Source organism: Bubalus bubalis, chromosome 6 (genome assembly GCF_019923935.1).
Source record: "Bubalus bubalis isolate 160015118507 breed Murrah chromosome 6, NDDB_SH_1, whole genome shotgun sequence".
In the NCBI taxonomy this organism is placed as follows: domain Eukaryota; kingdom Metazoa; phylum Chordata; class Mammalia; order Artiodactyla; family Bovidae; genus Bubalus; species Bubalus bubalis.
In genome coordinates, this window is record NC_059162.1 from 33,882,478 (window position 1) to 33,905,731 (window position 23,254).

General features: G+C 47.0%; 2 protein-coding genes across 5 annotated transcripts; both read right to left on the reverse strand.

The window, feature by feature from the left end:
• Positions 1–1,065: 1,065 nt before the first annotated feature.
• On the reverse strand, positions 1,066–11,947 carry LOC102396303 (glutathione S-transferase Mu 1). Of its 2 annotated transcripts, XM_006064976.4 has the most exons (8): positions 11,788–11,947; positions 11,404–11,479; positions 10,931–10,995; positions 10,547–10,628; positions 10,349–10,449; positions 9,490–9,585; positions 9,292–9,402; positions 1,066–1,604 (listed from the first exon to the last, which is right to left on the reverse strand). In XM_006064976.4, the coding sequence occupies exons 1-8, from the start codon at positions 11,821–11,823 to the stop codon at positions 1,515–1,517; spliced, it is 657 nt and encodes a 218-aa protein (XP_006065038.2). In that variant the 5' UTR covers positions 11,824–11,947; the 3' UTR covers positions 1,066–1,514. The 2 variants fall into 2 exon arrangements, with proteins under 2 accessions (XP_006065038.2, XP_025143925.2); XM_025288140.3 differs by lacking the exon at positions 9,490–9,585.
• Positions 11,948–13,987: 2,040 nt separating this feature from the next.
• On the reverse strand, positions 13,988–23,009 carry LOC102397766 (glutathione S-transferase Mu 1-like). 3 transcript variants are annotated; one of them, XM_025288138.3, is made up of 8 exons: positions 22,892–23,009; positions 22,544–22,619; positions 22,039–22,103; positions 21,383–21,464; positions 21,183–21,283; positions 20,431–20,526; positions 20,232–20,342; positions 13,988–14,497 (listed from the first exon to the last, which is right to left on the reverse strand). In XM_025288138.3, the coding sequence occupies exons 1-8, from the start codon at positions 22,925–22,927 to the stop codon at positions 14,408–14,410; spliced, it is 657 nt and encodes a 218-aa protein (XP_025143923.1). In that variant the 5' UTR covers positions 22,928–23,009; the 3' UTR covers positions 13,988–14,407. The 3 variants fall into 3 exon arrangements, with proteins under 3 accessions (XP_025143923.1, XP_044800516.1, XP_044800517.1); XM_044944581.2 differs by having other exon boundaries at positions 21,383–21,509; positions 22,849–22,985; XM_044944582.2 differs by lacking the exon at positions 20,232–20,342 and having other exon boundaries at positions 22,892–22,974.
• Between the last annotated feature and the right edge of the window lie 245 nt (positions 23,010–23,254).

Here is a 23,254-nt window from a genome sequence, read left to right on the forward strand (position 1 = left end):
CGTGCTGCAATTCACAGGATCGCAAAGAGTTGGACACGACTGAGCAACTGAACTGAACTGAACTGAATGGCTTTCCCCTAGACCTATAGATTTCAAATCTTCTGATGTTGATTCTTTATCTTAAGTGGCTCAAGAAACTATATAGTGCTGTCGCTTCAGTTGAGTCTGACTCTTTGCGACCCCATGGACTGTAGCCTGTTAGGCTCCTCTGTTCATGAGATTCTCCAGGCAAAGTTACTGAAGTGGGTTGCCATGCCCTCCTCCAGTGGATCTTCCCGACCCAAGGATCGAACTCTGCATCTCTTACATCTCCTGCATTGGCAGGTGGGTTCTTTACCACTAGTACCATCTGGAAGCTAGGTACCTATATGCGGAGCCCTAAATCCATAAAATGGCTGTAGAGTTTCCCAGGGTTTTAACTAGAGATACTTCTTTCACGTTTCTAACCATTATCAAACATTTACTGTGTGCAAGGCAGTATAATAGATGTGAGATATAAAGTCAAATAAGAAATGGATTCTCTCCTCAATGTCTTTATGACCAAGTTAGAGAAAGAACAAGTTAAACAATGATTATAATACACTGGAAGCAAATGTTATTGATATATGTTGTAAGAACACAGATGAAGAGTATCTAAAGCAGAGAAAACTTCCAGGAGAAGGTGACAGAAGTGAATCCACCAGGATCCCACACCATTAGTAGACTACTCAGACCTCCCCAGCACCCAAGAGCCCCCTGAACCATAACACAGCTACACATACTACAAGCTGAAAGGAGGCAGCCCGTGAATGCTGAATTAAAGAGGAAACCAGGCACAGAAGCCTCGCTTCTGTAGACACCTCATGCTAAGAAACAGAGGTGCATGAAGTGGAGATAGAAATGAACAAGCAATAGTATAATCTCACCTGTGCCCAACCTCACACCACACACACACACACACACACACACACACACGCCCATCCATGCGGCCCTGCAGAGCACAACAGAAGGGAAAATGGACACCACCACACACCCGACATAGTTGGTCATGACTCCAGGAAGCCAGGAGGAATAAGACAAGACACAGCAGGTGTGATAAAGCTTTACTGGGGATCAGACAGGCTGGGCAGGAACCACACTGGGAAGCACAGACTTCACACCAGGCCAAGTCTGGTCTTCAGGGCAATACTGGCAGCTCAGAACAAAGCTCCATGGGCCAGGGATCTGGCTGGGCTCCTCACAGCAGAAGCAACCATGGAAGGGAAGGATAGTCTGGGTGGCTTTAGTGCAGGAGGGATAATGTCGGGTGGGGGAGGACCTTTGCTAAAAAAAAAAAAAAAAAGAAAAAAAAAGTGGGAAACTAAAATAAAGGATGGCTGGAAAGGGGGGGGGGTGGTGGGAGGAAGATAAGGGGGCCAAGGAAGCATCTAGAGTGAACAGAAGGAGAAAGAAAAAGACAGATGGTTCCACGGGCAGGAAGGTCCACTTGGTCTCCAAGGCACTGGCTCCTCACGCCCATCTCCTGGTTGCGGGCACTACTTGTTGCCCCACACGGCAAGCTTCATGAACAGAGGGCCTGGGAGGAAGCGGCTGGACTTCATGTAGGCAGAGATCTTCTTCAGGCCCTGAGGGTGGGAAAAAGGTCAGGCTTCAGGTCTGCTGCCCCACTATGGTTCATGCAGGTCTCCCTAAGTTTGGAACCTAGATATAGCCCTTCCATGTGGAGTCAAATATTGGGACAAAATACCATCGTCCTGGCGTTCCCAACTCTGGAAAGTTAACTCTTCCAATTATCTGTAATTCAAGTGATATTTTGATAAAACAGGACATTTGGAGACCCTACCCAGGGCTTGTTGCTGGAGATGATGACATAGGTTCAGAATCCCTAAATGACTGCCCTGCAAGATGGGTTCTACTGAGACCATTTATCAGATGGGAGACTGAGGCACACAGAGGATAAGCACCTCCCTCATGCTCACACGGCACATAAGTAATATGGCTAGAATGCAGCCTGCTTGCTCTCCCTCTCAATTCTGAGGTCTCTCTGCTGCACCCCCTTCCTCACAGCTGAAAAAAAAAAAAAAAAACCAAGGAGACTCACTCATCATCCGCTTATACGAACAGTTAAGTGACCAGTCCTGGCAGTTGCCCACCAACAGTGTGCCCATAGGGGAAGTCAGGGTGGGAAAAAAACAGATGAAACATTCTCTGTTTTGGATACACAGTCCCTAGACAGTTAAGATGCATCTCAAGAAGCACTCTAATCAACCTAGGTTTGTATCATTTTCTACACAGAGTAAAGCACTAAAATCAGTAACTTGAGATCCCTAGCTTTTGGTAATTAGCAGTAATCTTTACCAAGATGTATAATTGATTACTCCTATTTCCCAGACCTCCTCCTCCACCTCCTGAAAACAGTTTCCCAGAGATATCTGAGATATCTGAGAGGGTGTATCGTAGCATACAGGTCTCCAAATAAAAGGGAAACTCACTGCTCTTACATTGTATGGGCTTTGTTTCCAGTGGACAGTTATAGTGACCACAAAGGAGTTCAAATGAGACTTCTTACTGGTATTGGAACCTTACAAGGAGCTGGAACCTTGGTACCAGCAAGGCCCCTTGTGCCGGTCCACCTCTGTATGTGATCATATGAATTTAGGCGAATCTCTCATGATCTCAGATTTACCATCTTGGTTGACAATCCTGAGTTTTCTTTAGTGGTACATGAAAAAGCTTCCTGTCATCTCATTTTAGAGATACTGAGAAAGTACCCAGCTGAGACAATGGGAAGGTTCAGGTTGGGTGGGAAGGTTCAGGTTGGGTGCGTAGGTCAGGGACTGGCTGGTGTCCTTCCTTGGATTGACTAATTTACCAGAGTTGGCCGGAATATAGCATAGATACCACATGAGATCTCTTAGCTCCATAGATAAGGGACAGAGCTCCTCCTGGCCAAGCAAGGCTTTTTCAGGCAATTGAGAAACTTGCAGGAGTGGTGGAGGCAAGTCCTCATACCACACAGCAATCCCATAGGGAATCCCACTTTTTAAAGAAACTTGCTCATCCAGGGACACACACAAAAGGTTTGGCCAACCTGTGTTCCCAATGCCCACGATGTTTTCAGACTGTCTGAGACATATCAAAGACCTGAAATGACTACAGGTGACAACAAGCAGAGTTAAGCTCACAAATAGCAGAAGGGCCCATCAGACACACTTATCAAAAGAAATTTACCCTGACAGACATACTGCGAAATGGGAAACAAAGCTTTATAAACAAAAGAAAGAGGGGTGACAGATTGCCAACCTAAGACTGACACTACAGGCAGGTTCAGGTACGTTACATATGGAGTTTACACTTGCAAATACTTACTTAATTGGGGAAACTATACCAAAGGAGATCTCATCCTAAAAATGGTCAAAATAGGGTTCTTTGACACTCAAAATTAGGGGATTTTTGTGTACACAGCTAGAGGAATGGGTTTTAAAATCAAACAGACTGAATGATTTAGAAGGCCTGGTAAAATTGGGATTACTTTGGCCAAAAAAAGTTTTGTTTTCAAATTCTGACCTTAAGGAAACAAAAGTCCTTTTAGGAAGAACTTGCATCATCTCCCTCTAGCTTTGAGACATAAAAGTTCTACCTCATCTTCTTAGGCATCTTCCAGTGCACTTTGAAAGCTTAGTCTCTCTAATCGTGAAGGTACACATACGGTGTATGGCTGGCAGCGAGTTGCATAGACTGTGATTCCAAGAGTCTTTTTGTCCAGCTATGCTAGCATTAGCTCAATGTGTCATTAGAGGTCCCACTTCATAAAGGGTCTTTGTTGTTTCAACCCTCCTTGTGTCTCCCTGCACAACAAAGGCCTTTCCTTTCTTAGACTATATTTGTGAGTAAACGTCCTGGTTCTTGAGAAGGCAGCATCCTTTGCACTCTCTTATGCGGATTCCTCTTGCCTCTTGTTGGTTTGAATTATAACTAAGAATTCTAACAATGGATCCTTTAAACTGGGAAACCTACTAAATTGGTAAATTTTTAGAGATCTCTCATTGAAAACAGTTGTTTAGCTGGTCCCTATGGAAAAATCAAACTAAAGGGTGGATACACAGATATATAATGGTGGCTAACCTTAAGAACTTTCTTAGTTTCAAACCCATCAACCAACCAACAAAAATTGTTCCTAGAGCTTTATTTATGGTCTCAGCTTCCCCTCAATGGATCTTACAGATGCTAATAAAAACAAAAGAATAACTAAAGTTAATTAGGTTAATTAACAAGGGAATAGTTAAAAGCTGAGGGGAAAGTCAAGCGAGTTCTTCCTACAAAGTAGAAATTTTAAAGGGACTAGTCCCAATAGGATGAAAATATTTAGATGGCTATTAAGAGGTATGATAAATGAAACAGACTTTGATGGCATAAAATTAAAGATTTTGATACAGCACTACCAAAAAAGATGTTTTGGACAAGCCAAAAAGACCCCTTATCAGTCCCCTTAAATGTTAAAGAGACCCAAACAAATCCACTCTATTTACCCCAGTGTAGGAAAATTTTAAAGGCAAGAAAGTAGAAAAATTCACCAGCAATTGCTCAGGGCAATATGCCAAACAATCCAATAAAGATTGACGAAAGAAGCCTGGGTCCTTTGGCTCAACCCCTCACTGGGGACAGAACTGGGTAAAATGGCCAGGGAATAAAAAGGAAAGTTTCTGGGACTCCTTATAAGACCAAGACTTGTTAACAGGATCCTTAGAAGGGCTATGGTTAAAGGCAAAATACTAATAGTTGATAGAATTGAGATGAACGTTTGCTGCCTCCATGTTGGATCTGTTTCTTTTTTTTAAGATTTGTATCTTTTTTTTTTGGCTGCACTGGGTCTTCATTATGAGCCTGGGCTTTCTCTAGTTCCAGCCAGCGAGGGCTACTCTTCATTATGATGCAGTCTTCTCATTGCAGTAGCTTCTCTTGTGGTGGTGCACAGACTCTAGGTGCGTGGGCTCCAGTAGGTGGTTGCAGCACATAGACTAGTAGCTGTGGCTTTCAGGCCCTAGAACCAGGCTCATTAGTTGTGGTGCAGGCTTAGTTGCTCTGCATCATGTGGAATCTTCCCAGAACAAGGATTGAACCCATGTCCCCTGCATTGGCAGGCAGATTCTTATCCACTATACCAACAGAGAAGTCCAGATCTGTTTCTTTTACTTTAAACTTTGCTTCCCATTGCTTTTGTTCACTAAAAGCATACCCTCCATACATAATGGCCTGCCTTGGGGAACCCTGACCCTCTGCCTGAATGTTAAACCAAAGTGCCCTTATTCAGGACCTGTCCACCTTTGGATGGCTACAGGAAGGAAAAAATTAACATATCCCCTCCCCAAGGCTGACAATTCCAGGAGATATTTGCAAGATTAATGACTTTTTACTTTACTTCCTCACCTCCCCCATCTCTGTTCTATAAAAGAACCTGGCATCCAGACCCTGATAAGATGGTTATTTTGAGACATTAGTCTGCCATCCTCTCAGTCTGTACCTCGTCTCTCAGATGATTGGCCTGTTGTGCAGCAAGCAGTCTAAACTTGGACTCAGTAACATACTAAAAAGTGGTATATTTGAACAGGGTTTATGTAAGATGGTTATATCTCTTTTACCTGATTATACTGTGCTGCTGCTGCTGCTAAGTCGCTTCAGTCGTGTCCGACTTTGTGCAACCCCAGAGACGGCAGCCCACCCGTCCCTGTGATTCTCCAGGCAAGAACACTGGAGTGGGTTGCCATTTCCTTCTCCAATGCATGAAAGTGAAAAGTGAAAGTGAAGTCGCTCAGTCGTGTCCGACTCTTAGCGACCCCATGGACTGCAGCCTACCAGGCTCCTCCATCCATGGGATTTTCCAGGCAGGAGTACTGGAGTGGGGTGCCATTGCCTTCTCCAGATTATACTGTGGGGATATACAAACATGTCTCACTGGGGAATGCTCCCCTGCCTGGCATAAGACACCGCATATAATCTGCTTCTCAGGCAATGTTAATTAAATATAACAGAGGAAACCAACAGGGTTACCTGAGCCCACACACCACAAGGTTAAAATTGCAGTCTAATATTCAGGGCCTAATAAAAGCAATATTGGAGTTTGGTTTGGGGGTTTTGTTTGGTTGGTTGGTTGGTTTTGGTTTTGACCAAGGGTAAACTGGTCTGAGTTTGACTTGTGCACTCAGAAAGAGGGCCTTCTGCAAACATTTGAAGACACAATACACTGATCCCTAAAGTTCTAGAATAGATCTAGAATAGATCTTTTAATTTCCAGTTTAGTTGGAAATTTTCCTACTGATATAAAAAAACAAAATTTAAAAAAAAGGTAGTTGGTCAAATCAATCTTTTGATATCATTTAGGTAGCAGCCCAGTTCTTCAGGGAATTGAAAGCAACTGTGTTTGTCTTGCAAATCTCCACATATCAGGGGACCTCCCTGGTGGTCCAGTTGTTAGGAATCTGCCTTCCAGTGCAGTGAAGGCAGTTCAATCCCTGGTCAAGGAACTAAGATCCCATATGCCCTGGGGCAACTCCGCCCGCACACCACAACTACGGAGCCCATGTGCTCTGGCGCCCACGCACCACAAATAGAAGAAGCCTGAGTACCACAGTGGAAGACCCCACATGACACAACTAACACCATTGTAGCCAAAAAAATTATATATTTTAAAAAATCTCTTCATGTCAGATATGTAAATATAGCACACAATGACCTGAGATTAAGCCTGATTAACTTAATAAGATAGAATCTAACACCAAAGGGAAAAAATAACGGAAAAGAGGTGTTTTTAAATTCAACCAATTGGAAAGGCTCCTTCACCCAAAATCTAATTTACAGCCTTTTAAAGGATTTGTCAAGAATGAAGGACTTCCCTGGCGGTCCAGTGGTTAAGAATCTGCCTGCCAAAACAGGGGACATGGGTACAATCCCTGGTCTGGGAAGATTTCACATGCCCTGGGGCAACTGAGCCTATGCTCTACAGCCTGAGAGCCACAAGTACTGAACCTCAGGTGCCTAGAATCCGGTGCTCTGCAACAAGAAAAGCCACTGCATTAGAAGCCGGAGCACCACGACAAGAAAGTAGACCAAGCTCCCTGCAACTAGAGAAAGCCCAGGCCCAGCAACGAAGACCCAGCCCAGCCAAAAATAAATCAATAACTTTTTAAAATTTATGAAAATAAAAGAATGAATGCAAATCTTATATCATTGCCATGAACAGTAAAAAGCCTGAAGATATTCCCTCCTAACTGGTATAGAAAGGGGTATGCTTCAATCTACTGCAGTCAACCACAGACAATCCACCCTGAGATTTCAGGATGAAGAAAACCAGGATGAAACATTCTGTGTTTTAGACAGTGGGGCCCCAGAGAGTTAGGAAGCATCTCAAAAAAAGAATTTTCATGACTCCAGATTTACCCATCTTCCCACACAGAGAAAAGCACTAAGATCATTAACTTGAGATGTTTGTTTTTCAATAATTAGCATTAATCTTTTACCAAGATGCATGCTTGACTATATGTATATCCCAGCCAAAAATTCATATACCTACTGTCTCCTACCCTACATCTTCAGAGCTCTATGAGAAGCTGTCTCCTGGGTTCCAAACAAAATTGAAGGTCTCCAAGTAAAGTCAAAACTCACTGTTCTTAAGTGGTGTCAAATGTTTCTCCATTGACCTCTCATCATAGGAGTATTTGTTCCTCTCATCAAGCAAAAAATAATCTCTTCCTCAGAAAAGGCTCCTAGTTCACAGGGTTTGCCCACAGAGGGATGAAGGCCTAGCAAAGCAAAAGGGCTCAGAAAGTGGCCAGGCAACATAAAGAAGAGACCACATTTCACCCTATTACTCAGCAAAACATGGATCAAACATGATAGGAGGGTGTGGAGCAGTAAGACTAGCTCAGGCCAGACTCTAATTATTCCACTTAAAAGACACAGACCAACTGCCTGGCATGGGACCTGAGTCCACTCTCACTTGGCCTCAGCCTACTGTGTCAGTCCTGCTACAGCCAACCAAACAGTGAGACACTCAGGTGTACCTGTGCACCATTTTCCCAAGACAGACAGTGCCCAAGAGCTCCCAGGACTCCAAGATCTAGGGCTGCCTGTGCCCCACAGCCCAGGGCCCAACAGGCCACACCGCAGGCCACATCTGTCCCCATCCTGCCTGCTGGGCAGTCACCCCAGCTCTTGCAAAATTCTCAAGGCAACAAGCCTTGGACCAAAACCAGAGCTGATGAGAACTAGCTGAGAAAGCAAATTTCATGATGGGGAGTAGGAATACAAAACAGATTGTAGGCCAAAACACCGATTGGACAACAGCTTCAAATTCCCGTATCTGTCACAAAGCAGACTCTGTTGCTCTCCAGTTGGGTGAATGATGAGCTGGGAGGTGAGTTCAGGCTGTGCTCCTCCAGAATCAAGGTGGCTCCACCCACACCACACAGCTCAAGGTTCCTATAGTTCTCCAGCTGCACTGAGCCCAAGAGGCTGGGCGCCAGGACTTCATGACTTCTGTATCCCACTTGTGCCTGACACAGTGTCTCATACAGGGAAGAGGATCAGATCAGTGAATGTGACTTAAAATGAATGTACTATTGCATCTCTGAGATGGAATCTGGAGTTAACATGAAGGAAAAAGGGACTGGAGATGAGGGGTAAAGGAACTGCCCACCATAAGAGGTGTCAAGATGAAATCCTTGCACAGGACACCTCTGTATGTACCCAAATCCCAGTACCAACTACAGATCTGACAATCTCAGAACAACAGGTGGAGGCTCAATTGCTGCAGAGCCCTTTGGAGATCAGGAGAATATATTGTCTGTGTTTTTAGTACTTGATATCATTCCTACTGTGTCTCATTCTACTAATGCCAGCTGCATACCATCTCCTGAATATTCTGCTTCCTACACACTTTCCAGAACTGTGAACCCAGACAATAAAAGGACCTGAGCTTTTCATTTCAATACAGGAGATGGAGAGCCACTGACTGCTGCCCATAGAAGCCAGACAGTCTGACAGGAGCCCAGCACAGCCTGTACTGGTTGTGTGACCTTCAGAAATTACTTATCCTTTCAGCTTAATTCCTTATCTGTAAAATGGAGAGGATAATTGTTCCACATGTAGGAATGTTATAAAGATTAAATGTGACACAATACACGTCAGCAACTGAGGAGAGATTCTGGTAAACAAAATTCTCCATAAATGCTAGTCTTCACTGTAGTCCCAACTAGGAAATCAGGGAGAATAAGAGAGAGAAGAAAGATGAAAATACAAGGGGTTCAGGGGAATCACCTCAAAACGAGAAATGAAGTCCTTCAGGTTTGGGAATGCGTCCAGGCACTTGGGCTCAAATATGCGGTGCATGTCAAGGACGTCGTAAACCAGGAAATCCACATAGGTGAGCTGCAGGAAGACAAAGCATGAATGCGGACTGAACTCTGAACCTGGGGAAAATGACAGTTATCCCGCCCGCAAAGCTGTCCAACTTACCTTGTCCCCTGCAAACCAAGGCCTCTTCCCCAGAAACTCTGAGAACAGCTTGATTTTTTCAGGGATCTCCTTCAAGAAACCGGGCTTCAGTTTCTCCTGAGACACAAACAGCTGTCACCAGCCTCACACACAGACTCCCTGGCAGAGAGCAGTCCTCCCGGCAGAGAGCAGTCCTCCCGGCAGAGAGCAGTCCTCCCAGGGCTGTGCCTGATCCCAGCTGTCAGGTGAGCAGTCATGTCCCTTGACTGTACGTGAGTCAGGGTCCAGGGCCAATTCAACCCACCTGTGTTCACTCGACTCCTATGGGAACCATCTCCCATCTGTGAGAAGCAATGGGAAGGCAAAGGGCAAAACACACTGCTCCTGGACCTGTCACCACTCAGCTCCAGACACCTGCCCTGGGTCAGACCAGCAGTGCTGTGAGACCTGGCGGAGCTTGGGCCTCAGACCTCAGGTGATTAACGCTAAAATGACTAGGAAAGAAGTCCTACATTCCAGTGTGGGAGATGGGAATGGTGTGGACGCCTGAGCAGTTTCTGGACAGCTGGAGAGAACTGGAAGCTGAAAGGAAGGAGGGAGAGGAAGAAAGTCTAACCCTGGGCTGCCCACTGGACACATGTGTTTAGGCCTTACATGTGGAGAGGAGGTGCTGGGGTAAGGAGGAAAATATCCTGTCTAGGAAGTGAATTTCCATCCAGGAGAAGCTGGACTCTTCTTAAGACTGGTGGGAACTGAATCAGAGTTTCCAAGAAAATGTCTTGGTGGATAAGTAGCTCTAAGGAAGTAAAAATCTAAAAGACCAGTAGATGAGATCACGACAAGCATCTCACACCCTGTTCCCCCAAGTGAGAGGACTCACAAAGTCAGGGCTGTAGCAGATCCTGGCCATGGCAAAGCGGACATCCATAACCTGGTTCTCCAAAATGTCCACACGAATCATCTCCTCCTCTGTCTCCCCACCTGTGGCCACAAACAGAGACTCAACCTCAGTATCCCCTCCAGCCTAGCCCAGGGCATGATGACCTGCACCCCTGCCCCCAATCCCAGACCCACTCACACATGTTGTGCTTGCGAGCGATGTACCGAAGGATGGCGTTGCTCTGGGTGAGCTTGTGAGTCCCATCGATTAAGTAGGGCAGCTGGAAGAATAACAGGGTCTGGTTATTTGGGCCACCAGACTCCCCTGTACTCCCTCCATTGACCAAAGGGCAGAGATGAAATCTGGCATTCACAGAGCCTAAATACTGTGGTGGGCACTAAATAATATGCTGCAAAATGGAGGGATGAGCTGGGACAGAGTATCATGGAAGGGCAAGGGAGAGAACCAGGAAGCTGAGAGACAGAGCAGAAGGCACCTGTTCCTGAAACCTCTAAGCCAGGAAAGGAGATGGATGGAGACACTGTCCACTCCCCCTCCCAGCACCCCAACCCTGGCACCTACATTGGGGAAGTCCAGGCCCAGCTTGAATTTTTCATTCAGCCACTGGCTTCTGTCATAGTCAGGAGCTGAGAGAAAGAAGATGCAGTGAAACAACCTCCCAGGAATCCAACCCTCCTTCCCGGGGGGACCGACCAAGGAATCAGAGGCAAGACCCCCCTGAACTGGTGGATACGGATTCTGAACTGGATTCTAATCTCACATGGATCTTTAGGGGAAAGCACACGTAGAAGGATTTGGAACCTCCCTGAGATGAGGCTTACAGAGAGCTAATGCAAGCACTAAGCAGAGCCCAAGGGGCTCTCATGTCCTGCTTTGGAGGACAGCTGCACCCCCAAAGGGTTTGGGAAGGGGCAAGTCTCTTTTCCAGCTGGTGGAGTTTAAGGGATGGGAGCAACAAGGCCAGAACATGGGTTGCTTGGCAACAAATCAATATGAGTTGAGCAGAAGTTAGAATAGAAGAAGGATTTCATTACCATCTCCTACCGAGTACTGCCTCTCCTCATAGTTTGTGTCTGTGTACTCCAGGAGAAGGCGGATGGCATGGGCCAGCTGGGAGAGACGGTGGGACAGAGGGCAGACGTCAGTCTTGACTGCAAAACTCTCACTGTTCCAGGTCACTTCCACACCTCCAACTCCCTTAGCACCATCACCTGCACCAGCCCACCCACGCCACACACACACACACATGCCAACACCCAGATAAGATGATCAGGCTGAGGGGAGAGGGGCTCCGCTGCAGCAAGTCCTGTGGAAGTTTCTGGTTTGAACCGGACTCAGCTTTGCAGCATTTTCCCAGTGGGGGCGCAGCATTTCCCTACCCGCCTCCACCTTCCCCGCCCTGGGGGACCCCAGCTCACCCCTCGGATGTCCCAGTAACCCAGGATCATGGGCATGGTGCAGGTTATGACGCTCAGAGAGGAGAAGCTCCAGTGCAGTTGGGCTTGAAACTTCTGAATCCGGGAGAAAGTGGGCCCGGAAGCACCCGCCCCTCTTCTCGGCCCCGCCCCCAGCCCAGCCCCTGACTCAGCCCCCGGCCGGCAGAGCAGGGTCTACTCTGTCTCTCAGCAGATTCCTTTGGAAGCCAATCTCTGGGCACCTAGAGATCAAGGTCGCCGAGGTCGGGCTCTCCTGGTTTCCGACCCCAGGGCGACGTCAGCAAACCGGTGGAGTTGCCAGTGCCCTTGGGAAACAAGCCTGAATTATAACATTAAATCGGCCCGTGTTACAGGAAGATGAGAACCCCAGGCAGTCCTAACGCTCCCCCATGACTTATTAATATAACCCATGATAGCTGTGGTCTTCCAGAACAGACCATCGGTGCCATAGAAAGAGTTGAGGAGGCAGAGAAAGGAAATGTGGTTTCCCTGTGCTCCTTTCAGGGACTGTGTAGGACCCATCCCTCATCATGTGCCTAAAAATAAAGATACAACATAAATTAATCAAGTAGTTTATGGCCTCACTTGTGAATCTAAATCCAGATCCACACACAGCAGAGAGGGTACCCAGGTGCAGCTCTAGAGATGTCCTGACAGACAGCTCCATGTCTCTCACATTGATGAGACAGTGATGGGGAGTGTGGTGGGAAAGTGACCCAGGGGTGACCAGTCCTCTGAGTGTGTGGCTCGGGCGGGGGTCCATAGAGGGTTGACAGCCTATACAACTCCACACAGGACCAGAGTCAGAGTGGCCCCACACACCCTCAGCTGCCTAGATCCACAGATTACAGCCCTCATCCTGCCTCCTGACCCAATGTGATTTTAAGAGAGTGATTTGTATCTTTAAAAAAATTATATTGAATTATAGTTGATTTACAATGGTGTGTTATTTTCAGGTCTACAACAAAGTGATTCAGTTATACATATACAGATGTTCACCCTTTTTCAGATCCTCTTCTCATATAGATTATCACAGAATATTGAGTAGAGTTCCCTGCACTGCACAGTACCTCCTTACTGGGAATCCATCTTATATATAGTAGTGTGAGGGCTCAGTGTCTTTTGATGTCACTCTATGATCTGTGATCTGAGGTATAATCTGCACAAGAATAATGTCCTACCTGCCAACTTTCGTCTTTGCAGGCAGAAGTTTATTTCAAAATTAGGAGAATAGGACATAGGTTAGACTGTGGTTTCTTTTCCTTGTTGAAAGGCTATTACAAAGTAGTGGATATAGGTAATTAGTGAGAGGAACTTTAAAAAACAAATAAATTTTGTAAGTTAATACACAAAGTTTGTATACTACAAAAACGTATTTAAAAATAGAGCTTCCCAGGTGGCTCAGTGGTAGTGAATCAGCCTGTCAATGCAGGGGGCACAGGAGACTCAGGTTTGATCCCAGGGTCGGGAAGATCCCCTGGAGAATGGAATAGCAACCCACTCCAGAATCCTTGCCTGGAGAATCCCATGGACAAAGAATCCTGGCAGGCTAGATCCACAGGGTTGCAAACAGTTGGACACAACTGAAGCAACTTAGCATGTATGCACACACACATGCATGTTGTAAGAACACAGATGAAGGGTATCTAAAGCAGGGTAAGCTTCCAGGAAAGGGTGACAGAAGCAAATCCACCAGAATCCCACACCATCAGTAGACTATTCAGACTCCTTCCCCAGCACCCAAGAGTCCCCTGAACCATGACACAGAGAAGGCTCCTAGTTCACAGGGTTTGCCCACAGAGGGAAAATGCCTAGCAAAACAAAAGGGCTCAGAAAGTGGCCAGGCAACATAAAGAAGAGACCACATTTCGCAATACTGCAAGCTGACAGGAGGTATCCCATGAATGTTGAATTAAATAGGGAACAAGACATAGAAGGGCTCCCCTTCTGCAGAGATCTGATGCTAAGGAACAGAGGTACATGAAGTGTAGATAGAAATGAACAAGCAATCATATAACCTACTCATCCCAACAGTCTACCCCACCCCACCCCACCACACATCCATACCCATCCATGGAGCCCTGCAGTGGACAACACTAGGAAAAATAGACACCCACACACACCCAACACAGTCAGTCATGACTCCAGGAAGCCCCGAGAGAATAAGATAAGACACAGCAGGTGTGATTAAGGCTTTATTGGGCATCAGTCAGGCTGGGCAGGAACCATACTGGGAAGCATGGACTGCACACCAGGCCAGGTCTGGTCTTCAGGGCAGCGCTGGGAGCTCAGAGCAGAGCCCCGTGGGCCAGGGGCCTGGCTGGGCTGCTCACAGCAGAAGTCATCATGGAAGGGAAGGATAGTCTGGGTGGCTTTAAGGCAGGAGGGATAATGTGGGGTGGGGAGGAACTTGGCTCAAAAATAGTGGGAAACTGAATCTTTAAAGTAGGGATGGAAAGGGGTGTGGGAGGGGGATAAGGGGGCCAAGAAGCCATCTAGAGTGAACAGAAGGAAAAAGAAGAAGACAGATGGTTCTGCGGGCAGGAGGTCCACCTGGTCTCCAAGGCACTGGCTCCTCACGCCCATCTCCCGGTTGCGGGCACTACTTGTTGCCCCACACGGCAAGCTTCATGAACAGAGGGCCTGGGAGGAAGCGGCTGGACTTCATGTAGGCGGAGATCTTCTTCAGGCCCTGAGGGTGGGAAAAAGAACACCAGGCCTCAGGTCTGCTGCCCCACTGGAACCCAGGCAGCTCTCCCCAAGTGTAGGACCTGGGGTACAGCCCTTCCATGTGGGAGTCAAATATTGGGGCAAAAGATAGTCTTCTGGGGTCCCCAGCTCTGGGAAGTTAACTTTTCCAGTTTCCTGTAATTCATCTGACATCCAGAATCACCACGTACAGAGACTCTATACTGTATTAGGTGCTACATATAGAAGGGAAACTGAGGCACTCAGAAGATTAGCACCTCCCTCATGATCACACTGCACATAAGTAATATGGCTAGAATGTAGCCTGCTTGGTCTCCGTCTCCATTCTGAGTCTCTCTGCTGCACCCCCTTCCCCATAGCTGAAAACAAGGAGGCTCACTCATCATCCACTTACCCAAACAGTTAAGTGACCCGCAGGGCAGTTGCCCACCAATAGTGCCTGCAAGGGAATTCAGGATGGGAAAAAACAAGATGAAACTTTCTGTGTTTTGGATACATGGTCCCTAGATGGTTAAGATGCATAAGCTCCAGAAAGAATGAAGTGGCTGGGCCAAAGCAGAAACAATGCTCAGTTTTGGATGTATCTGGTGGTAAAAGCAAAGTCTGATGCTTTTAAGAATAATACTGCATAGGAACCAGGAACGATAGGTCCATGAATCAAGGTAAATTGGTTATGGTCAATCAAGAGATGGCAAGATGAAACATCATCTTAGGAATCGGTGAAACAAAATGGATGGAAAAGGGAGAATTTAGTTCAGATGACCATTATGTCTACTACTGTGGCGAAGAATCCCTTAGAAGAAATGGAATAGCCCTTATAGTCCACAAGACTCCAAAATGCAGTACTTGGGTGCAATCTCAAAAACGACAGAATGATTTTGGTTCGTTTCCAAGACAAACCATTCAATATCACACTAATCCAAATCTATGCCCCCACCACTGATGCCAAAGAAGCTGAAGTTGATTAGTTCTGTGAAGACCTACAACACCTTCTAGAACTAACATCAAAACAAAACGGTCTTTTCTCATCATCAGGAATTGGAATAGAAAACTATGAAGTCAAGAGATACCTGGAATAACAGGCAAGTTAGACCTTGGAGTACATAAATGAAGCAGGGCAAAGGCTAATAGAGTTTTCTCAAGAGAACAAGCTGGTCATAGTAAACACCCTTTTCTAACAAACCAAGAGACAACTCTACACAAGGACATCACCAGATGGCCAATACCAAAATCAGACTGATTATGTTCTTTGCAGTCAAAGATGGAGAAGCTCTACACAGTTAGTAAAAACAAAACTTGGAGCTTACTGTGGCTCAGACCATCAGCTCCTTATTGCAAAATTTAGGCTTAAATTGAAGAATGTAGGGGAACCCACTAGGCCATTCAGGTAGCACCTAAATCCATTCCCTGATAATTATACAGTGGAGGTGATTAATAGATTCAAAAGATTAGGTCTGGTAGACAGAGTGCCTGAAGAACATAGATGGCGGTTCATAACATTGGACAAGAGGCAGTGACCAAAATCATCTGAAAGAAAAAGAAATGCAAGGAGGCAAAGTGGTTGTCTGAGGAGATTTTACAAATAGCTGAGGAAAAAGGAGAAGTGAAAGGCAAAGGAGAAAGGGACAGATATACTCAACTGATTGCAGAGTTCTAGAGAATAGCAAGATCTATTAAATGACATAAGGCCTTCTTAAATGAACAATGCAAAGTAAAGGAAAACAATAGAATGGGAAAGACTAGAGATCTCTTCAAGAAAATTGGAGAGATCAAGGAAACATTTCATGCAAGGAAGGGCACAATAAAAGACAGAAACAGTAAGGACATAACAGAAGCAGAAGAGATTAAGAAGAGGTGGCAAGAACACACTGAAGAACTACACAAAAAAAGGTTTTAATGACCCAGATAACCACAATGGTGTGGCCACTCACCTAGAACCAGACATCCTGGAGTGTGAAGTCAAGTGGGCCTTAGGAAACTTTACTACAAACAAAGCTAATGGAGGTGACAGACTTCCACCTGAGCTATTGAAAACCCTTAAAGATGATGCTGTTAAAGTGCAATATGTCAATAAATTTGGGAAACTGATCAGTGGCCACAAGACTGGAAGAGGTCAGTTTTCATTCCAATCCCCAAATAGGGCAATGCCAAAGAATGTTCAAACTACTGTACAATTGCACTTATTTCACATACTAGCAAGGTTATGCTCAAAATCCTTCATGCTAGGCTTCAACAGTACGTGAACCAAGAACTTCCAGATGTAAAAGCTGTCTAGAAAAGGCAGAGATCAAACTGCCAACATTTGTTGGACCATGGAAAAAGCAAGAGGGTTCCAGATGGACATCCACTTCTGCTTCATTGACTGTGTGGATCACAACAAACTGTGGAAAATTCTTAAAGAAATGGCAATACTAGACCACTTATCTATCACCTGAGAAACCTGTATAGGAAAGTTAGAACCTTAGATCGAACAACAGACTGATTCAAAATTGGGAGAGGAGTAAGACAAGACTACATACTGTCAGCCTGCTTACTTAACTTACATGCAGAGTACATCATGAGAAATGCTGGCCTGGATGAATGACAAGATGGAATCAAGACTGCCGGGAGAAACATCAGCAACCTCAGATAAGCAGATGATGCCACTCTAATGGTAGAAAGTGAAGAGGAACTAAAGAGCCTCTTGATGAGGGTGAAAAAGAGAGTGAAAAAGCTGGCTTGAAACTCAACATTCAAAAAAATAAGACCATGGCATCCAGTTTCATTGCTTCATGGCAAATAGAATGGGAAAAAGTGGAAGCAGTGACAGATTTTACTTTCCTGGGCTCCAAAATCACTGTATACGGTGACTGAAGCCATGAAATTAGAAGATGTTTGCTCCTTGAAGGGCTTCCCTGGTGGCTCAGACGGTAAAGAATTCACCTAATGTGGGAGACCTGGGTTCCATTCCTGGGTTGGGAAGATTCCTTGGAGAAGGGAAAGGCTACCCACTCCAGTATTCTTGCCTAGATAATTTTATGGACAAAGGAGCCTGGCAGGCTATAGTCCATGGGGTCACAAAGAGTCAGACACAACTGAGTGACTTTCACTTTCACTTGCTCCTTGGAAAGAAAGCTATGATAAACCTAGACAGCATATTAAAAAACAGAGACATCACTTTGCCAACAAAGGTCTGTTTGGTCAAAGCTATGGTTTTTCCAGTAGTCATATATGGATGTGAGAATTGGACCATAAAGAAGGTTCATCACCAAAGAATTGATGTTTTTGAACTGTGGTGCTGGAGAAGACTCTTGAGAGTCCCTTGACCTGCAAGGAGATCAAACCAGTCAATCCTAAAGGAAATCAACCTGCAGTACTCATTGGAAGGACTGATGCTTAAGCTGAAGATCCAATACTTTGGCCACCTGATAGGAAGAACTGACTCATTGGAAAAGACCCTGATGCTGGGAAAGACTGAGGGCAAGAGAACAGGGCAACAGAGGATGAGAAGGTTGGATGGCATCATCGACTCAATGGACATGAGTTCGAGCAAATTCTAGGAGATGGTGAAGGACAGGGAGGCCTGGTGTGTAGCAGTTCATGGGACTGCAAAGAGTCAGACACAACTGAGCAACTGAACAACGACACTGTTCTTAAGTTGTGAGGGTTTTTTCCAATTGACAACTGGTCATAAGAGTATTTGTTCTTCTCATTCTCCAAAATTATTCTCTTTCTCAGAAAAGGCTCCTAGTTGCAAGGGTTTCCACAGAGAGATAGGTCCTAGCAAAACAAAAGTGCTCAGAAAGTACCCAACCAACTTGCAGAAGAGACCACATTTCACCCAATTATTCAGGAAAACATGGATGAAACATGATAGGAGGGTTGAAGCACTAAGACTAGTCTAGGCCAGACTCTAGTTTTTCCACTTAAAAGACACAGACCAATTGCCTGGACTGGGACCTGAGCCCACTCTCACTGGGCCTCAACCTACTTCATCCTCAGTCCTGCTACAGCCAGCCAGGCAGCAACACTCAGGTGTACCTGTGCACCATCTTCCCAAGACAGACAGTGCCCAACAGTTCCCAGGACTCCAAGATCTAGGGCTGCCTGTGCCCCACAGCCCAGGGCCCAACAGGCCACACTGCAGGCCACATCTGTCCCCATCCTCCCTGCTGGGCAGTCACCCCAGCTCTTGCAAAATCCTCAAGGTGACAAGCCTTGGACCAGAACCAGAGCTGATGAGAACTAGCTGAGAAAGCAAATTTCATTACAGACGTGGGCATACAAAACAGATTGTAGCCTGAAAAACCTCTTGGACAAGAGCTTCAAATTCCATATCCGTCCCAAAGCAGACTCTGTTGCTCTCCAGTTGGGTGAATGATGAGCTGGGAGGTGAGGTCAGGCTGTGTACCTCCAGCCCTAAGGTGGCTCCACCCACACCACACAGCTCAGGCCTCCTATAGTTCTCCAGCTGCACTGAGCCCCAGACGCAGGGCACCAGGACTGTGTGACTTCTGTATCCCACTGTGCCTGACACAGTGTCTCATACAGGGGAGAGGATTAGATCAGTGAATGTGACTTAAAATGAAAATACTAACTCATCTTTCAGACAGAATCTGGAGTAACGGGAAGGAAGACAGGATGGGAGATGAGGAGGCAAGGAAAGTGCCCACCAAATGAGAAGTCAAGATAAAATCCTTGCACAGGACATCTATATTATGTTAGCAGAAATGTTATGTTAGTCACTCAGTCATATCTGACTCTTTGGGACCCCACAGACTGTAGCCCCCCACAGGCTCCTCTGTCCATGGAATTCTCCAGGCAAGAATACTGAAGTGGGTAGCCATTCCCTTCTCCAGGGTATCTTCCCAACTAAGGGATCCAACCGGGGTCTCCCACAGTGCAGGCAGATTTTTTACCATCTGAGTCACCAGGGAAGCCACCAACTACAGCTCTGAGAATCTCAGAACAACAGGCAGAGACTCAATTGCTGCAAAGCCCTTTGGAGATGAGGAGAAAATACTGTCTGTCTTTTTAGTCCTTGATATCAATCCTACTGTGTCTCACTCTACTAATGCCAGCTGCATACCATCTCCTGAAGGTTCTGCTTCCTCCACACTTTCCAGAGCTGTCAACACAGTCATGAAAGGGACCTGAGGTTTCTTTTTCCTACAGGAAACGAGGAGCCACTGATGCTGCCCATGGAAGTCAGACGCTCTGACTGGGAGCCCAGCACAGCCTGCTCTGGTTCTGTGACCTGCAGAAACTACTTGTCCTTTCAGGTTGACTCCTTATCTGTAAAATGCAGAGGATAATTTTTCTACTGTGTAGTAATGTTATAAACATTAAATTTGACACAATATATGTCATTGCTGAGCAGAGATTCTGGCATAAACCAAGTTCTCCATAAATGCTATTCTTCATTGTAGCTCCAACTAGGGAATCATCCAAGCTTCCCAGGTGGCATTAGTGATAAAGAACTCATCTACCAATGCAGGAGATGAAAGAGATGCAGGTTCGATCTTTGGACTGGGAAGATCCCCTGGAGGAGGGCATAGCAACCCACTCCGGTATTCTTGCCTGGATAATCCCATGGACAGAGGAGCCTGGCAGGCTACAGTTTGTAGGGTCACAAAGAGTTGGACACAACTGAAGCAACTTAGCATGCATACACCCAGGAAAGCATCAGGGAAAGGTGAGGGAAGAGACATAAATACTAGGGGGATCATGGGAATGACCTCAAAACGGGTGAGGAAATCTTTCAGGTTTGGGAATTCATCCAGGCACCTGGGCTCAAATATGCGTTGCAAATCAAGGATGTCATAAGCCAGGAAATCCACATAGGTGAGCTGCAGGAAGACAAAGCAGGAATGTGCATCAAACTCTCAACCTGGGGAAAAATGACAGCTCTCCCTCCCCAAAAGCCATCCCCCTTACCTTGTTCCCTGCAAACCAACACCTCTTCCCCAGAAAAACTGAGAAGAGCTTCATCCTTCCAGGAATTTCCTTCAAGTAACCAGGTTTCAGTTTCTCCTGAGACACAAAACAGCTGTCACTGCCTTCAGACAGACTCCCTGGCAGACAGCAGGCCTCCCAGGCCTGTGTCTGATCCCAGCTGTCAGGTGAGCAGCCATGTCCCCTGACTGCACCTGGGGCAGTGCCCAGGCTGCAATTCAATCCACTTGTCTTCATCAGACTCCTATGGGTACCACCTCCCATCTGCGAGAGGCGATGGGACGACAAAGGGCAAAACCACACTGTTCCTGAACGTGTCACCACTCAGCTCCAGACACCTGCCCTGGGTCAGACCAGCAGTGCTGTGAGACCTGGCGGAGCTCGGTCCTCAGACCTCAGGCCCATAAACAGTAGAATGACTAGGAAAAACGTCCTACATTCAAGTTTGGGAGTCAGAAACGGTGTAGATGCCTGAGCAGTTTCTGGACAGTTGGAGAGAATCTGAGAGGCTGAAAGAAGAGGCAGAGGAATAAAGTCTGACCCCGGGCTGCCTGCCCAGCACCTGTGTTTATGTCAGAGATGCTGAGGAGGAGACACTGGGTTAACAATGTAAACACCTGTCTAGGAAGTGAATTTCCACCCAGAGGAAGCTGGAGTCTTTCCTAAGATTCTCCAGTGTAGAGGACTGTGTCCAGCGTTTCAAACCCTGTCCAGTTCAATGTGAAAGGACTCACAAAGTCAGGGCTGTAGCAGATCCTGGCCATGTGCAAGCGGACATCCATAACCTGGTTCTCCAATAAGTCCACTCGAATATTCTCCTCTTCTGTCTCCCCACCTGTGGCCACAAAACAGAGACTCACCCTCAGCATCCCACCCCAGTCCAGCCCAGGGCATGGCCACCTGTGCCCCTGCCCCCAACCCCATGCCCACTCACACATGTTGTGCTTGCGAGCAATGTGGCGAAGGATGGCATTGCTCTGGGTTAGCTTGTGAGTCCCATCAATTAAGTAGGGCAGCTGGAAGAACAAGGCCTGGTCACTTGGGCCACCTGCATCTTCTCCCTTGAGTAAGAGCAGAGATGAAACCTGGCACTCACAGACCCTGGCCCACTGCAGACACTAAATGCTGCTGCTGCTAAGTCGCTTCAGTCGTGTCCGACTCTGTGCGACCCCATAGACAGCAGCCCACCGGGCTCCCCCGTCCCTGGGATTCTCCAGGCAAGAACACTGGAGTGGGCTGCCATTTCCTTTTCCAATGCATGAAAATGAAAAGTGAAAGTGAAGTCACTCAGTCGTGTCCAACTCTTACCAACCCCATGGACTGCAACCTACCAGGCTCCTCCATCCATGGGATTTTCCAGGCAAGAGTACTGGAGTGGGGGCCATTTCCTTCTCCAGCAGACACTAAATGATATGTTGTAAAATGAAGGGATGAGTTGGGACACAGAACATCATGGAAAGGCAGAAAACAGAACCAGGAAGCTGAGAGACAGAACAGAAGGCACCTGTTCCTGAAACCTCTAAGCCAGGAAAGGAGATGGATGGAGACACTGTCCACTCCCCCTCCCAGCACCCCAGCCCCTGCACCTACATTGGGGAAGTCCAGGCCCAGCTTGAATTTTTCATCCAGCCACTGGCTTCTGTCATAGTTGGGAGCTGAGAAAAAGAAGATGCAGTGAAACAACCTCCTAGGAATCCAACCCTCCTTTCTAGGGGGACCCAGCAAGAAGTAGAGGCAAGACCCCCCTGAACTGGTGGATCTGGAATCTGAACCAAGTCTCACATGGAGCTTTGAGGGGAAAAACCAACTTACAAACTTCTTGAAACTAGGTGAGTAATCCTTACAAAGGGTTTAGGTAAGCACTAAGGGGAGCCTGTGCCAACGGCTGATACAGGACCCAGCTGTGGGCTCTCATATCCTTCCTTGGAGGCCAGTGGCATCCTAAAGGGTTCGGGAAGGGGCAGGTCCCTGGTCCAGCTGGGCGTGCTGGAGGGGAGGGCGTCGGACGTGAACAACAGGGGTCAGAACATGCGATGCTTGGCACCAAATCAGCATGAGTTGGGCAGAAGTCAGGACATGACAAGGATGCCATTACCGTCCCCCATCGTGTACTTCTTTTCCTCATAGTTTGAGTCTGTGTACTCCAGGAGCAGGCGGATGGCGTGGGCCAACTGAGAGAGGCCAGAGGGAGAGGAGATGTCAGGTCCTAACTGCCTGACTTTCTATGTTCCCACAACCTCAACACCAATCCCCACCCACACTCCCGCGCACAAGCCCCGCTTGAGAAAAAAAGGGCAAAGGGATAGGACTTTGGGCTTGGCTCTACCAAGCTCTGAAGAGGAATATTCTAGTGAAATCAATCCCCATTGCACAGCATTTCCCACCCGCAACCCTCCCTACCCTGCCGGCCTCCATCCTTCCCGCCTTGGTGACCCCAGCTCACTCCGCGGATGTCCCAGTAACCCAGGATCATGGTCATGGGGCTGGTTTCCGTGCTGAGTGGAAACGCTTTACAGGGGCTGGGCTGGAAATTTATCCTCTGATCCGGCGGTGAAGGCGCGGCCGGAAGCACCCGCCCCTCTTCTAGGCCCCACCCCCAGCGCGGCCCCCAGCTCGGCGAGGCCTTTCCCAGATGCAGCCCTAGGCGAGCGAAAATGAGACCTATTTCCGCCTCAGAGCCAAGGGGGCTCCAGAGACAAGGTGTGGGCTCTGAGATGCCAAGAACCCCCGAGTAGGGCTCACCCGGTTCCTGATCCCAGTCAGATCTCTGCTAAGTCGGTGGAGTTGGTGGCACGCTCAGGAAATA

Bases quoted from the DNA above. Each gene is read 5' to 3' on its own strand.
- LOC102397766 (XM_044944581.2), bottom strand. The intron at 22,104-22,543 runs GTAATGGCATCC...TCTTTTTCTCAG, and splicing joins GAAGTACACGATGGGGGACG to CTCCCAACTATGACAGAAGC. The intron at 14,498-20,231 runs GTCATTCCCATG...TCCCACCCTCAG, and splicing joins ATTTCCTCACCCGTTTTGAG to GGCCTGAAGAAGATCTCCGC.
- LOC102396303 (XM_006064976.4), bottom strand. From the start codon at position 11,823: ATGCCCATGATCCTGGGTTACTGGGACATCCGAGGG. The intron at 11,480-11,787 runs GTGAGCTGGGGT...CGTCTCTCCCAG, and splicing joins GTTACTGGGACATCCGAGGG to CTGGCCCATGCCATCCGCCT. The intron at 1,605-9,291 runs GTGATTCCCCTG...TCCCACCCTCAG, and splicing joins ACTTCATTTCTCGTTTTGAG to GGCCTGAAGAAGATCTCTGC.